The sequence below is a fragment of the Talpa europaea genome (genome assembly GCF_964194135.1).
Source record: "Talpa europaea genome assembly, chromosome: X".
Classification (NCBI taxonomy): Eukaryota; Metazoa; Chordata; class Mammalia; order Eulipotyphla; family Talpidae; genus Talpa; species Talpa europaea.
Window position 1 is genome coordinate 58,161,296 of NC_140081.1, and position 14,499 is coordinate 58,175,794.

The 14,499-nt window shown below is 33.2% G+C and overlaps 1 protein-coding gene across 2 annotated transcripts in view; it reads left to right on the plus strand.

Annotated features, from left to right (window-relative positions):
* DIAPH2 (diaphanous related formin 2) overlaps positions 1–14,499 on the plus strand; it is a gene marked incomplete at both ends in the record, with an annotated part of 881,049 nt that overhangs the window by 79,579 nt on the left and 786,971 nt on the right. For both annotated transcript variants that reach the window (XM_084259207.1, XM_084259208.1), the window contains one exon: positions 3,028–3,132. In XM_084259207.1, coding sequence (XP_084115333.1) covers positions 3,028–3,132 — 105 coding nt within the window. The remainder of the gene's footprint in view (positions 1–3,027; positions 3,133–14,499) is intronic.

Below are 14,499 nucleotides of genomic sequence, written 5' to 3' on the forward strand. Positions count from 1 at the left end.
ACTGGCCCAGCCCCTATGGAAAGATGTACGGAGTTTTCGCAAAATATTAGAAGTGAATTGGCCATAATTGCACTCCTAGGCATCTACCCGAAAAACTAAAAACACTAATTTGAAATGAAACTTGCACTGCTGTGTTTATTGCAGCACTGTTTATAATAATCAAGCTCTGGAAACAATCTCAGTGCCCCAAAACAAATGAGTGGATCAAGAAGATGTGGTGTATATACACAATGGAATATTACTCACCAAAGCAAAAAGATAAACCTATGTTGTTTTCGGCAACATGGGTGGAACTAGGAGGGATAATGCTAAGTAAAATAAGTCAGAGGAGAAAGACAAATAGGAATGGTGTCACTTATGTATGGAATATAGAGAAACCAAACAAAGGGTAAGATAAGGACAACATTAAAAACTAACCCTTGAAAGCTGACTATAAAACTGAAGCAACTATAAAACTGAAGTAGGTTAGGGTGAGGAAGGATGGAGAACAAAGAGTGAGGGAGTACGATGCACTGTTGTGGTGAACTCTGAGTGATTTCCAAAATACCAATATTCATGTAACTCAATATTGTCTCTTTAATAGTAATAACAATAAAACAAAAAGTAAACCAACAGGAAAAGTAAAGAACCAGAACTTGAACTAGACAAAGAACGGAGTCAACCCAAAGAAGGTGGGAAGCAGAGACAAAGATAAGAGCAAACATTAATGAAGCCGAAAACAAATAATAGAGATGATCTGCAAAGTCAAACAACAGTTTGAAAAGGTTAATGAAGTTAACAAGTATCTGGTAAGACTGAGAAAGAAGGAAGGTACACAAAAATTTGAGAATAAAAAAGGAAGCATGGTTAAATACAGTTTATTGAAAAATATTCACTATGTAAGGGTCTTAAATTATTTTATGCAAGTAAATCTGAAAACTTATAAAATTTAAAAGGTTCTAAAAAATATAAATTATCAACATTATTTTGGGTGGTGGGGGTAGAGTACTTATAAAGCTGTTAAAGTAGTTGATTTAGGAGTCAAGCATCTGTGCACCCTCACTTTTACCCCCCAGTCTACTCATGTTCCAGGTGCTTTTCAAGTCTAGTTTTACCAAACCATCAGCAGAATTGATAACTTCTAGCATCTGTGAATTATTTAAGATTTTATGAAAGGCTAGCCTCCCAAAATCTGTTTTAAGGAAAACATATTTTTGATTACTATAGTAGATGCATGCTTGAAGACCAAAATATGCTGCTGGCAGTAGTGACTGTGGACCACTCACAGCTAAGATACTTTGCAGGAATTGTCTTTGGGTTCCACTTAGATGACTGGTAGATGCCCATGAATTAATTTGGGACAACTTTGAAGGACCATCTCATTGTTGAGGTTTCCCCAGTCAACTTCCTGCACATAAATCTCTGTCCCAGAGTTTGTTTCATATGAGGTCAAAGGCAATAATAAAATCTAACAAGGATGATATGAGAAAGGAAACTTACAGACCCAGTTTTAAAAATACATTATTACGAAGTAGGTTTATATTAGGAATATAGATAGTATAATATTTGAAATCCAATAATGTATTTCACTGCTAAAGCAAATGAAAAGATTACAATTGCCCACTAGCAAACAAAAGAATTCGTAGAATTCAACTCTAGTTAATGATCATTAAAAACATTCTTACACCAGACTTATTTTCAGAAAAACCTCCAAAAGTTTCAATTGAGGGACATTCTGCAATATATCTGACTAGTAGTCTTCAAAACTGTCAAGGATATCAAAAACCAAGAAAGTCTGAGAAGCTTTAAGGCTTTAAGGCGAGAGGAGTCTGAAGAGACATGATGGCCTCTTAGTATGTGATGTCATAGATGGAACAGATTAAGGACTTTAGGTGAAAACTAAGTAAATCTAAATAACTTGTAGGTCTTAGTTAATACTAGAATATGATTTAAATAATAGCGATGACTGGATTCAATTTACATGGAAACTTCTATATTGTGATCTCAATTTTTGATGAATCTGAAACTATTCTAAAAAGCCTATATAGAAAAACAAAACCTGAAGGCAAGTCCACCACTATTAATAGCTTTTTTTTTTTTTGGCAATTGTGAAAATACAGTAAGGTTATGTGCTTAGCATGCAATAAAGTGCTTAGCATATTCTTTTTTAAAAAAAGATTTATTTATTTATGATTATAAGAACTGGAGTACAGGCCAGAGATGAGGGGGGTGAGAGGATTCACCAGAGACAGAGTGGGGAACAGAACAGGCAGACTGACTGAAATACACTGCTGAGGGCAGCAGTGGACGAGACAGGAGAGGTCTGCTGTGCCATGTGGGTTTCTCCCTGGCCAGCCAGGGATCGATCTTGTGCTGCAGAGGTTGAGGATTGCTTCATAGTGCAGTGCTTAACCCCTTGTGCCACCAGGGAGGTCCTGCTTAGCATATTCTGGCATATAGTAAGTGTTCAATAAACTTTACTTATATAAAAATATTCAAATCCTTTACCCATTTGTAATTAGGTTATTTGTGTTTTTATTGTTGATTTGCATGAATTCTTTATATTTTTTTTATTCAAGATCCTTATCAGACGTGTGATTTGTAAATTATTTTTAACTATTCTGTAGGTTTTCTTATAATTTGATATTGATTTTTGAAGCATAGTCATTCATATCTTGGTTTTGTTACCCCCCCCGCTAAAGTTTTTGTTTGTTTTTTCTAACAAGGTAAATTAATTTAATAAGTTTGCTAAGGTGGTATGATGAATGTATATGCTGTAAGCTGTCAATTTATTCCATGGAATAGTTTTTAAAATATTTTTATTTCTGCTTATTAGTGGACTAGGTAGACAGGTGACATAAATATGTGGCAAAATTTATACAAAATTATAGTATGAACAGTGAAACATTATAGTAAAGTATCCACAAAAAATTATTAGTCACAGGCATGATTTACTATTTTAATACAGAGTATGTTAATATATTAATCACTTTTGAAGCTCGTAAGCAGAAATTTATCAATGCTCACTGTAAATGTTTTTTCTAACAGGAGGACATGAACCTTAATGAGGACCGGAAAGCTCCTTTACGAAACAAAGACTTTGCAACCAAGCGTGAGATGGTTGTTCAGTATATTTCTACTACTGCCAAATCTGTAAGTAGTGAGACTTTCCAGCACCAAAATAATGAACTTATCATTACCTACTTAAAAATAACCCTCCAGGTCCTCCCCGGTGGCGCAGCGGTTGAGTGCTGGGTTGCGAAGCTGCCCGCGGCCTCTGCGGCGCCGGTTCGATCCCTGGCTGCTCCCCAGCCACCGGAGGAGGGTCCCACATGGCGTGCCGACCTCTCCTGCCGCCCGCTGCTCCCCTCAGCAGTGTACTTGGGTCCTTCTGCCTGCTCTGCTCCCCGCTCTGGCTCTGGTGAATTCTCTCACCCTCCCGCGCTTCTGACTGTACCCAGTGCATGTATAAACAAAAACCAAACAAACAAATAAATAAATAAATAAACATGCCTCTATAAAAAAAAAAAATAACCCTCCAATCTTTAAGTTCTGGTCTAAGTGTCCCATATATACTATTCAGAGAAAAAAATTTTATATATATATATATGTATATTTTACATATTTAGTGTATATTTCCAAACTGTTCATAATTTGAATTCCAATTTTATAAACAAAACAGACTAAGGATAGAAAGCTCTGAGTTAACTCAGTGGGTTTTAGGGTAGAGGTTTTGAACACTTACTGGAAATTGACAGCAATTTGCAGGTATTCCATTTCATATAGACTTTGTTATATGAAAATTTTAATTTTGAGGGAAAAGATACAAATATAGTCTAGACGCAAGTTTTAACTTTATATTAAAATTACAGGTCTAGTATCTGCTTACATTAATTTTTACCAATATTTTGAATATGCAGGCTTGTTTTTTTTTCATTAAGTGATGCTACGTGTATAAACTTAAAGTGCCTTATAATTATTACTGTATAGCCTAATTTGATATAAAGGAGGGTGTTTAATAAGATCTTTAATAGAATATGAGATGAGGATTCATTGAAAAGTCTTGTTAAAAGGAAAAACAGTGTTTTAAAAGCCTATGTTGCTTTTTTCCCTTCCTAGGATGGTTCCAAAAATAGTCTTAGGTTTGCTTTCTTTTTGTTAGAAAAAATATATTTTTTTTAAATGGTTAAATCTGTCTTACCGATCTGTAAAGACATATCTTTGCCCATCTAGAATTTATAAAATCACTGTATGTGATTATATATATATATATACACACACACACACACACACACATTTATACATATATATATATACACACATATTCACACAAACAATTTATATTCAAAACATACATATTTTAAATTTAGAAAGTTGACCACTGAAGGAAATAGTTTTCCACTGGAAAAATACGTTGTGAAATTATTTGTCCATCCTATTAATGCTATTTCAGTATAGTAATTGCAATGGCAATTACTGATGCATTTTGCCTGAATTCTACAGTTGTATTGATTCCATATTGTACTTTAAGCAAGTTAAATCTGAATGCTAAACTATTTAAACATAATGCATTGCAGCTCTGCCAAAGCAGAGCAAATGGCATGTTTTTTAATTTGCTTCTGGTATCCAAGGGCAGAAATATGTTTCAAGTGATAAGTGAAATTTGCCATGAGCATCATTTTCAATAGAATTAGGTGATGCATAGGGTTTTACTTTGAAATTCTGATGAATCTCTTCTCCTTTTTGCACTCAAGGTATTGTTCACAGTGAGATGCTTTAGGAAATTTATGGTGTACAGTCAGTGCTATTTTTGAAATACTGAAAGGCAAATACACTAGTAACCTATATAATTAATCTGAGTGCAAAGTACAGATACTAGTATATGAATAATCATGTTGTGTTTAACAATAAGATTTTATTAGTATCTATCATATTTGTTGTTTTTGTAAGTAGGACTGAATAAAATGAACACTGTATGAAGTTCTTATTCCTTATCATTTTGATTTTTACTCTCTTTAGAATTTGTTTTTATTTATTCCCATTTTGTTTCTTCTTCAACTGACCAAAGAAATGCACATTTAAGTTATTATTTTTCATATTAAAATGATAAAATTTGGGTAATGTTGAATCAGTTCTCTTGAATTGCTTTATTTGAAAGATGGACAATGAATGTTTCTCAAAAGACATGAAAATTCTATTTTTAAAGTGTTAACCTTGAAATCAGTATTGTGGTTATTTGGTATATGACCTTTGTTTCAGTGTACATGTGAGCACGTGACATGTATATAGCACTTTCGTTATAGTTCCAAGATTATATATTTTAGTTGCTAATATTTTTCATGGGTCAAATATGGTGAAAGAAATCCTGTTTATCAGTGTTTTTTAAAGCTTTTTTTTTTTACCTTGGGGAGGCATTAATTAGTCTGTTTTCTGTTGGTAAAATGAAGAAAGTTGCTTATGTAAATTTCCTTTTGGAGGTGAGAGGAATACCTTCAAGTGACAATGCTTTCATCTTTGACCTCTTCTTGATCGTAATAATAAAATTTACATAAATTATAACCTAATAGATGGCTATTTACATGCATGTAAATAAGATTTCCATCCTGCTATCCTTCCATTAGACTTTAAATATGCTTTGCATGTCTTATACTCTTTTAATCTTAGTTTTTCATTGTATTGATACATTGAATAAAAATATTTCTTTAGGTGGATATGACTGTAATTACATCTTTATGAAAATTTTGCATAAGTAGTCAAATATTTCACCTTGACATAAAAACAAATTAAGGAATAGACTCCCTGATTGAAAAATATTTTATAGTCACATATAAATCATGAAAATTATAGTCAAATTAAACAGAAATTGTATGTTTCTCTATTGCCTGCAGTAGTCATTTTTAATAGACAAAAACAATTAAAATATGAGTTCAATAAGAAATGTCTGTCATTCCCCTCGGTTCTTGAGAAAGGACATTAAAGTGAGATGAAACAGTACACAGGTATGTACACAAATCCTGCTTTAAAGCAGACTAGATTCTTTGGTTGTTTAATTGTCTGCTACAATTAGCATGGACTACAAGAATATAAAGGAAATTAAAATATAAAGATGAAATGTATGGTTTATTTTTTTTCCTCTTAAGATTCCATAATGAGAATGTTATGTTGTGTGAATATGAGCGGAAAAAGTAGCTTGAGTAATTTTGTCAGTGATGAATGAACTTTTAAGGGAGTAGATGGGAACCTCTTTGCATGAGTTGAGATGTTTGTTCATTGTAGTAAGGGTGATTATAGACCTCACCTAAGGTAGTCTGTATATGTATTTAGCCACAAACAATCTAGAAGTCTATATTTTAAAACATCAGCATATGTTTTCAGAAATGGAACACCATGCTTTGTTAATATTGCAAACATTGTTAAACCAATTCATAATCCTGAAAGACACAATTCGTCATTGACTTAAAGGGTATCATGCATATTATATCTTAATAGCATATATACATATTTATGAAGAGAGATTAGTCACTAAAATCCTAATTAGTTTGCCACATGCCAATGTCTGTATTAGAATGTTAAGAAACCAGTTTATTTCTAATTTAAATCAGTCTTTGGAGTTGAGATTTACAATTATGTGAAATATATTTTTGAAAATACATGAGCCATTTGGAACTATAATTGATTTAAAAATGCCAATAGGAAATAATTTAAAATAGTGTTACCAAATACATCTATAGACTTTTTTAGATTAACCTTTATAACAAGCAATTGAAAGTTGTAGAGTGTGTGTGTGTGCGTGCATGAGTGCGTGGTTTCACTTTTGCCATTATCAGTCATTTTCTTTCTCAGAATGTTTACAGACATCATCTGGATATGGTGAAACTTTCTCGTAGCTTTTCTTGACCAATTTAATCAGTTTGTTGTATGTGCTTTAGTGAATGCAATCATTTTGCAAATCAAATGAATCATAAAATTAGACATATTCAGTGGATTCACTGAATATAGATCATTCTGAGTCGTTAAGACAGTCTTGTATTCTTTTTCTAGTCTCATATCTTTGCTCAATAAACAAGGGATAAATAAGATCTGTGTCTTTTTGGTGGGAGGAAATAATGTAGGTCAAGAGCATATCTTTTAATTCAGAACATTGTAAGGACACCAAAGAGGCTTTTATTCAACTAAATGATCACTGCCTGTAAATAGTCTGTTGAATGAATGTTTAAGAAAGCTGCTTCTTTGTAAATTCATGGAGATCTCTAAAATAATTGACTTGGGAATTGTCATTTTCTTTTTGTATCTTGTGGTATTCTTTTTAACAATTTAAGATTCTTACTGAGGTTTCCATTAAATTTCCTTTTTAAAATTAAATCCTACCTGCAAAATAGAACAAATATTTATAATTGCTGTCAGATTAATGATTTTAGATTATGGATTCTCCCTTTCATAGATGTTGCTTGCTATTCAAGTGTAGCAATTGGATAACAATGGATTATATTTGGATGTTGGCATGAAATTATGTTTAAGTTTATGACTTTTACTGTTTGGTTTCCTAAACACAATTCTACTTCTCAGAAATTCGCTCATCTCTTATCAATTAGGAAAGCCCAATCAATGTTTTAATTTTTGTTCAGTTTCCTCTTTATGAATATGCACATATTTAGATATAAAATGCCTCTTTGTTTCACATTATATAGGAAAATATGATCTTATACTAGACGCTGGAATGACCTAGAAAACTAGAATCATAAGCAATCTATCTTCTTTGTTAGTTTCAAGTATAATGCAAAGCAATATTATCAACCTTAAGTTCATAATAATATAAAATATTCCAGTTCTCAATCTAAAATTCTCTTCTTAATGCATCACTTTAAATGAAGCATTTATATTCTAAAATAGCTTGTTTCAACCTTAATAATATGCCTGTTATAATAAGGAAACAAAAAAACAATATTTGGGAAAAATCAATTTTCTATTGATAATCATTTTGAGGGCTTGTGAGCTAGTAAAATAGCTGATGCCTGATTACCCTTAATCTTGTAATACTTGATATTTAAATTAAAGTATACAAGAACCTTATTAGAGTAAATTTTTTTGAATCCTGAGATAATAATCTTTATTTGGGAATCTTTATACTGTAGATTTGTACATTTTTGAGATTTGGTAGATTTAATACTGATATACTTGTTTTAGTGTCTAGATCTAAAGTATGAGATCTAGACATAGGTTAACTATTTACTAATTTTACTAAACACTTAACTTCTGTGGAAAGCTTCAGATTACTAATATTGTTGCTGTTTGTTTGTTTTTTTTTTTTTTTTTTACACCATAACCCCTCTCCGTTGATCACTGTATGCAGATAGTTGGAAGTAAAGTTACGGTGAGTACAAAGATGTGTTTTAACCATAGATTTTGAATTTGTGCTTTTGGGAATTGAGTGATTTTTTTGCTTATAGTATTTTATGTGGTTGATGATTTTTTTGGTATATATTTTGCCAAAGTAGTGAGATTAATATTAAGGTCTTGCGATTAAAATGTAGCTATGGTATTTTTTCTATGGTTTTGGAAAATGTTTAAGACTAGAATATGCATATATATTTTCTCTTAGAAGAGTTTACTTTAAAAAAAAATACCTGTTTCAGTCTTTATGATTCTGATGAAATTGTGTTTCACTTCTATTTCTCAGGGTGGTAGGAAGAGTCTTCTAAAATACTGGTTTATGCTAACAGAGATTCTTATTAAAATATCTCACTTTGATTTTGGTATAACTGAGCACATAGTGTAATGAAAATAATCCTTAATATACAGTCAGGAGGCCTTTGTGCTAATTTTTGTTGGGTGCTGTCAACCAGTTTTGTGACTCTGGGCAAGTCATGTAATTTCTCTTATGATCAATTATTAAATTAATAAACTGAAATGATTGGCTTACATTTTTAATGCTCTTTCTGTTGATGTCATTTAAATGTTTTATGTTCAAGACACTGTATTTGAATGCTATCATTGCATGATATTGTACATAATATACCAGAAATGGCCGATATTGTAATTGAGAACTATTTGTAAATACCTTGTTTTCATGACTAAACACTTTGTATTTGGAGAACAGGGCAAGAAATATTATCTTTAACATCACTAACTGCTGCAGTATTTAGCATAATAAATGTGTTTAATACTTGTTTTACTTTTAAAAAATTATTTCTTCCTTTTGTTTCTTAATTTATGTGATGGTTAGGGGAAAAAAGTCAGCAAATATTTCTTTAGTGCTTATTATGTGCCAAGAAACGTGCCAGGTATACTGATAGTTGGAAAGTAAGAATGAAAGAAGACCTTTAGTGTAAATAATTCATATTGAAATAATCAGATCTAAAATTGTGCATGCAAACTATAAGTATAAAAGGAGCTCATAAGTAGAGGATAATAAGTAATTAGAGAAAACTCCATGCACATTTCTGAACTTAAACTGGGTTTTCAGGAATAGTTATGAGGGCTTGAATTTAAGGAGAAGAGACAATGGAGAAGCTGTCAGATTTTGGAAGTAATAGTCAATGTAAAAAAAAAGCTTGGAGAAAGAACCAAAAAGTGTGTGTGTGTTTGTGTGTGTGTGTAGGGAGGATGGGGAAGAGGGAAGTAAGAAAAGAATTTGACTTTTTGAACACAAAATATTTTATATTAGAAAGATTAAACAATAAAGTTGAAAGAGGGTTTTGAAATTCAGGCAGATGTTTAGAAATTAGTTTGAACAAGGAGGTGACACAAGGAAAGCAGGATTTAAGAAAAGTAAAATTTATAGTAGTATAAAGGCTAGATTAGTCTGTGGTTCTCAAACTTGAAAGGGCATCAAAATGCAAATTTTGTTCTCCTCATTCAGGACTGATTCATGGGGTTTGGGATGGGGCCAAGATTTTGCATTGTATCAAGTACCATAGATTATTCGGTTAAAAAATTACAAAACATAAATTAATCTGAGGAGCATGCTTTGAGAAATTTGAGAATAGAGAAAGACTTGTTGGTGGGGGGGACTACCTAAAAGACTGTATGTGAATCAGTAAGCACCAGTATTAAATTGGTGGTGAGTGGTAAAGGGTAGGGCTAAATAATGGAGTTTTGGGTGATAAAGGAATCATGAGCTTATTTCAATATAGGCTAGAGTCAGTGTGCATTTCTGGCCTTAGCACTATAAGCAATCCAGTGCCCTACACCAGAAGCCAGTGCAATAATATCCAGTCCTCCACATCTAATCAGTTACCAATAATTGTGATGATTATTTCTCCTAAATAACTTTCACTTCTCTTCCCTAATTACCTTTACTTTTGCTTCCTTAGTTTAAACTCATTTAACAACCTATGATTGCTGGAGCCTTCTAAGCAGTTGCCTTGTCTTCACTTTCTCACCCTGCCCATGCATGCTCTACACTGTTAGTAGAGAGATCATGCTCTTCCTCCATTAAAACTTTTAAGTATGCACCATTAAGAGAATAAAACAATGTTACTTCCATTAAAAAAAAAAACTTTCAAATGGTTCCCGGTTTCCTTTTGTGATTTTATCTTTGCCTCATTTTCTAATTTTGTCTCTAGCTGTATTCTTACATGTGCTTGTCATTTACCTGTATATGCAATTCCTTAGCATCCTATACTTTAACACTTCTAAATCAAATGCATTCAATTTCTTTGGGCTTTAATGTCCTTTTCTTCTTTATTGTGCCCAGCAAGCTCCTAAATATCCATCAAGATTAAGCTTCATGTGAATCTTAGAAGCTGTCCTAGATGATTCCTTCCTTAATATCTTTCTTCACCAATGAATAGAGTTCTTCCCATCATGAAACTAGGTCTAATGGTGTAGCTAGGTAAACAAAATAACAATAAGACCTGAAGATGCAATATAGTAAAGGTTCTATTGTGGCAGGTTAGCAGGCAGTATATGGTTCATGGAAAAATTTTGTATTGTCCAAGTGTGTTTTGAAAGATAGTATAAGAGATATGTATTATGACTGATCCTCATTATAAACCTTTTCATACCCATTGTTTTATCTATGGCCTGCTTCTCACATTTGAATTAAAAAATGCTATCATAAACTGTAGGAATCAGCTTAAGGAGGGAATGATAAGGGTTTCCTTATAGAACTTAGATGGGTGCACTGTCCTTAAAGAGGAACATTTTTGTTTGTTTGTTTTCCTGAGGCTAGAGAAGGAATGAAAATAACAATACTTAAAATCACTGATGAAAGTCGGGTACAAAGGGCTTATTTTTCATGGTCTCATTAATCTTCAAGAAATGGAAGATGTTTCATTGATAAATTGGCAGGTAAGAATTTTGTGGAAGTATTTGATAGAGAAGAAATTCTGGAATAGCCACTTTAAATATTGTGGTTGCCTAGAGATTACATACATGGGTTGAAAGACATTTAAATGACCAACAAATTTAATTTAAAAATGTGATTCCATATTGAAATCAGAATGATGGAATAGTAATGGTCCCATCTTCCCATTGACTGTCCAGCGTTGATTAGAAGCAGAAATGGAAGCAATTGACTACCTCATTCTTATTTTTCACTATTCTCTTACAAAATTTGCTTTAAAAGTCAGGCTAGAAAACAGCCTATTTCTTGAACATAAACCACCCCCTGGGCATCATTCACTCTTGCTTCTGACTTTGCTCATCAGATCCTTTTTTGCATAGTGTTTTCATTCCTTTGTGAACATTCTGTCCATTCCCCATTGCTTTTCCACTAAACCTATCCTGATTCCTGCCCCTTTCCCCCCAGCCTCCAGTTTCCACCTAGTTGTTTATCTTTTAGAACACTTTATTTTTAACTCTCTTATGGAATCGTTTTCCTGCTTTATTTTACACTTTTTACTGCATTGTATGTTCCTTAAGGGTTTTGCTTATAATACTCATTTTACTTTATGGTAATATATGCCTTTGAATAATACTCTGTGTCACCCTTTGGGTCTATCTTTTTATATCCACAGTATAGATCCTATGAAGGAACACAAATTTTAGTAGAAATCATGGATTTAAAGGCAATATACTTGAGTTCAATATACAGATTTCAACTCTGTTACATATTAGCTGTATGACCTTAGACAATTCACTTCTCACACCTCATCCTCCCCACCCTTAAATGAGGAAAACAATATTAAATTTAGGATGAAGTTCCTTGTTTATACTTTAATATATTGAATAGATAAAGAGTATTGCAAATAGACTAAATTATATTTTTTGTTAAATGTATTGAATTCTATAAAATACTTGATATGAAGACATTACACATGAAGATCAGACAGTAAAATGAGATAAAACTATATGAGTTGCCTGTATTTATTTGGTTGAGTATTTAAGATTTTGCTTTTTGGTAGGATTGATTCTGAGTAACTATGCTAAAAAGAATTCAGCTGGATGGAAAAAAAGATAATATTTTGAAAGATGGTATAAGAGATATGTATTTTTTGGAAGTCATGTATCTTGTGGTATGAATTATTGCTAAGCTTTGAGGAAAAAAAATAAAAATTCATATGTGGTTTGAGGTAGTATTGTTGAGATTATTTTAAAGATTTAATGAAATAATTGAGATATATACTATATACTATTTATTAAGGGATATTTAAAAAATACCTTCCTGTAGATATCTTCAAATAGAAAAAGAGAATTTGGAATAACGTAGAATAGAAAGAACTGAATGACTTCCTCAGTGGCTTCTAGTTTTAAATAAGTACTGTACAACTTTTTGAAGCAAAAAAAAATGTTTTTATTATTTAGTAACACATTACATAAAATAACTTAGAAAATAGCTAAAATGATTTGATTGCACTGCAAGTAAAGAGTAATTTATTCACAGGTGGGAAAAGAACCATTCTTCTGTGAGTGGGGTAGGTGTAGGGAAGTAGGAATTTACATGATTATATATGATAATTAGAATATAGAATTATAATGACCAGAGCATACAGTGTTACATATCATTTAATGACATAAATAGGTGAGTGCTTAGGAGAGCAGTAGGTTACTTTGGGGAATATGTTTATTTTGGTAGCAGATATACCTGGATTTGAATAACTGATTTACTACACATTCATTTCCTATGACTTTACTAACTTCCATAATTACAGTCTCATTCATCTTTTAAAAAACATTTCACTGGCAGTTATTACATGCCAGGCACTATTCTAGATCCTCCAATGATGAATCTTAGAGAAATTCCTCATGAAACTTACATTCTAGTTTTGGAGACAGAGAGTAAGACATGTATCACATATAATGATAGCTAGTGATAAGCACTATGAAAGAAAAAAAAATCAAGACAAGAAAACTATGATCAGGGATGTGCTATTTTAGACAGGGAACTTTCTGAACAAAGTACATTTTTTTAAGATTTATTTATGCATACAAGAGCTGTGATATAGGCCAGAGGTGCAGTGGGGTGAGAGGATTCCCCAGAGATGGTGGGGAGCAGAACAGGTGGATCTACTGAAATACAGTGCTGTGGGGAGCAGTGGGCAAGACAGGAGAGATCTGCTGCACCATGTGGGGTAGCACCCTGGTGGGGGATCAAACTCTTGCTGCAGTGGCTGCAGATTGCTGCAGATTGCCAAGACTTAACCCCTTGCGCCATCAAGAAGTTCCGCAAATGACATTTGAACAGAGACATGAAAGAAATTGGGGAGAGTCATGCAAATATCTAGGCAAGAGCTTTAGGCAGAGGAAACATCAAATGCCCAGACCTTTGAGACAGTACTGTGTTTTGGGTATTTGAAGAAAGGCAAAGAGACCATTGTGGCTAGTTGGGTGAACAAGGGAAAGTATGGGGATATTTAATAACTAATACTAAGCTATTTAAAGTGACTAAAAACAGGTTTGGCATAGTAGTGAGTTATACATTTGGAAAAATAGATTGAGGTAATTTTAGGAGGGATAAGCCAAGGAGTTGCTATGATAATAGTCTATGAGGAGTCCTGGGAAATCTGAGCAATGGAATGACAAAATCTGAGCTGTATTTGGAGATTTATGGAACAGTGAATATTGGAATGATCAGAGACTAGGGCAGGGAGATCAAACTGGGGGTTGTTGCAGTGGTTTAAATAAAAAGGCTTTGAGGGGCCTCCCTGGTGGCACAGCAGTTGAGCGCTGGCCTACAAAGCTGCCCGCAGCCTCTGCTGCGCTGGTTCTATCCCCAGCCCCCCGCGAGGGTCCCACATGGTGCGCTGACCTCTCCTGCCATGCCCGCTGCTCCCTTCAGCAGTGTACTTCGTCAGTGTGCCTGTTCTGCTCCCCGCTCTGGCTTTGGTGAATTCGCTCACCCTCCCATGCTTTTGACTGTACCCAGTGCTTGTATAAATAAATAAATAAATCTTTTTTTTTTTAAAAAAGGCTTTGAGCTGGAGAGTGGTTAGTAAGAACTAAATCGAGGGTATAGCTAGGAGAAGATAGATTGTGGAAGTAGAATATATCACCCTTAACAAATGATTAAAAAGGACAGAGAAGTGTGAATCATTAGTGACAGAAATTCAAGCATGGATGATTGAAATGATGGTGGTG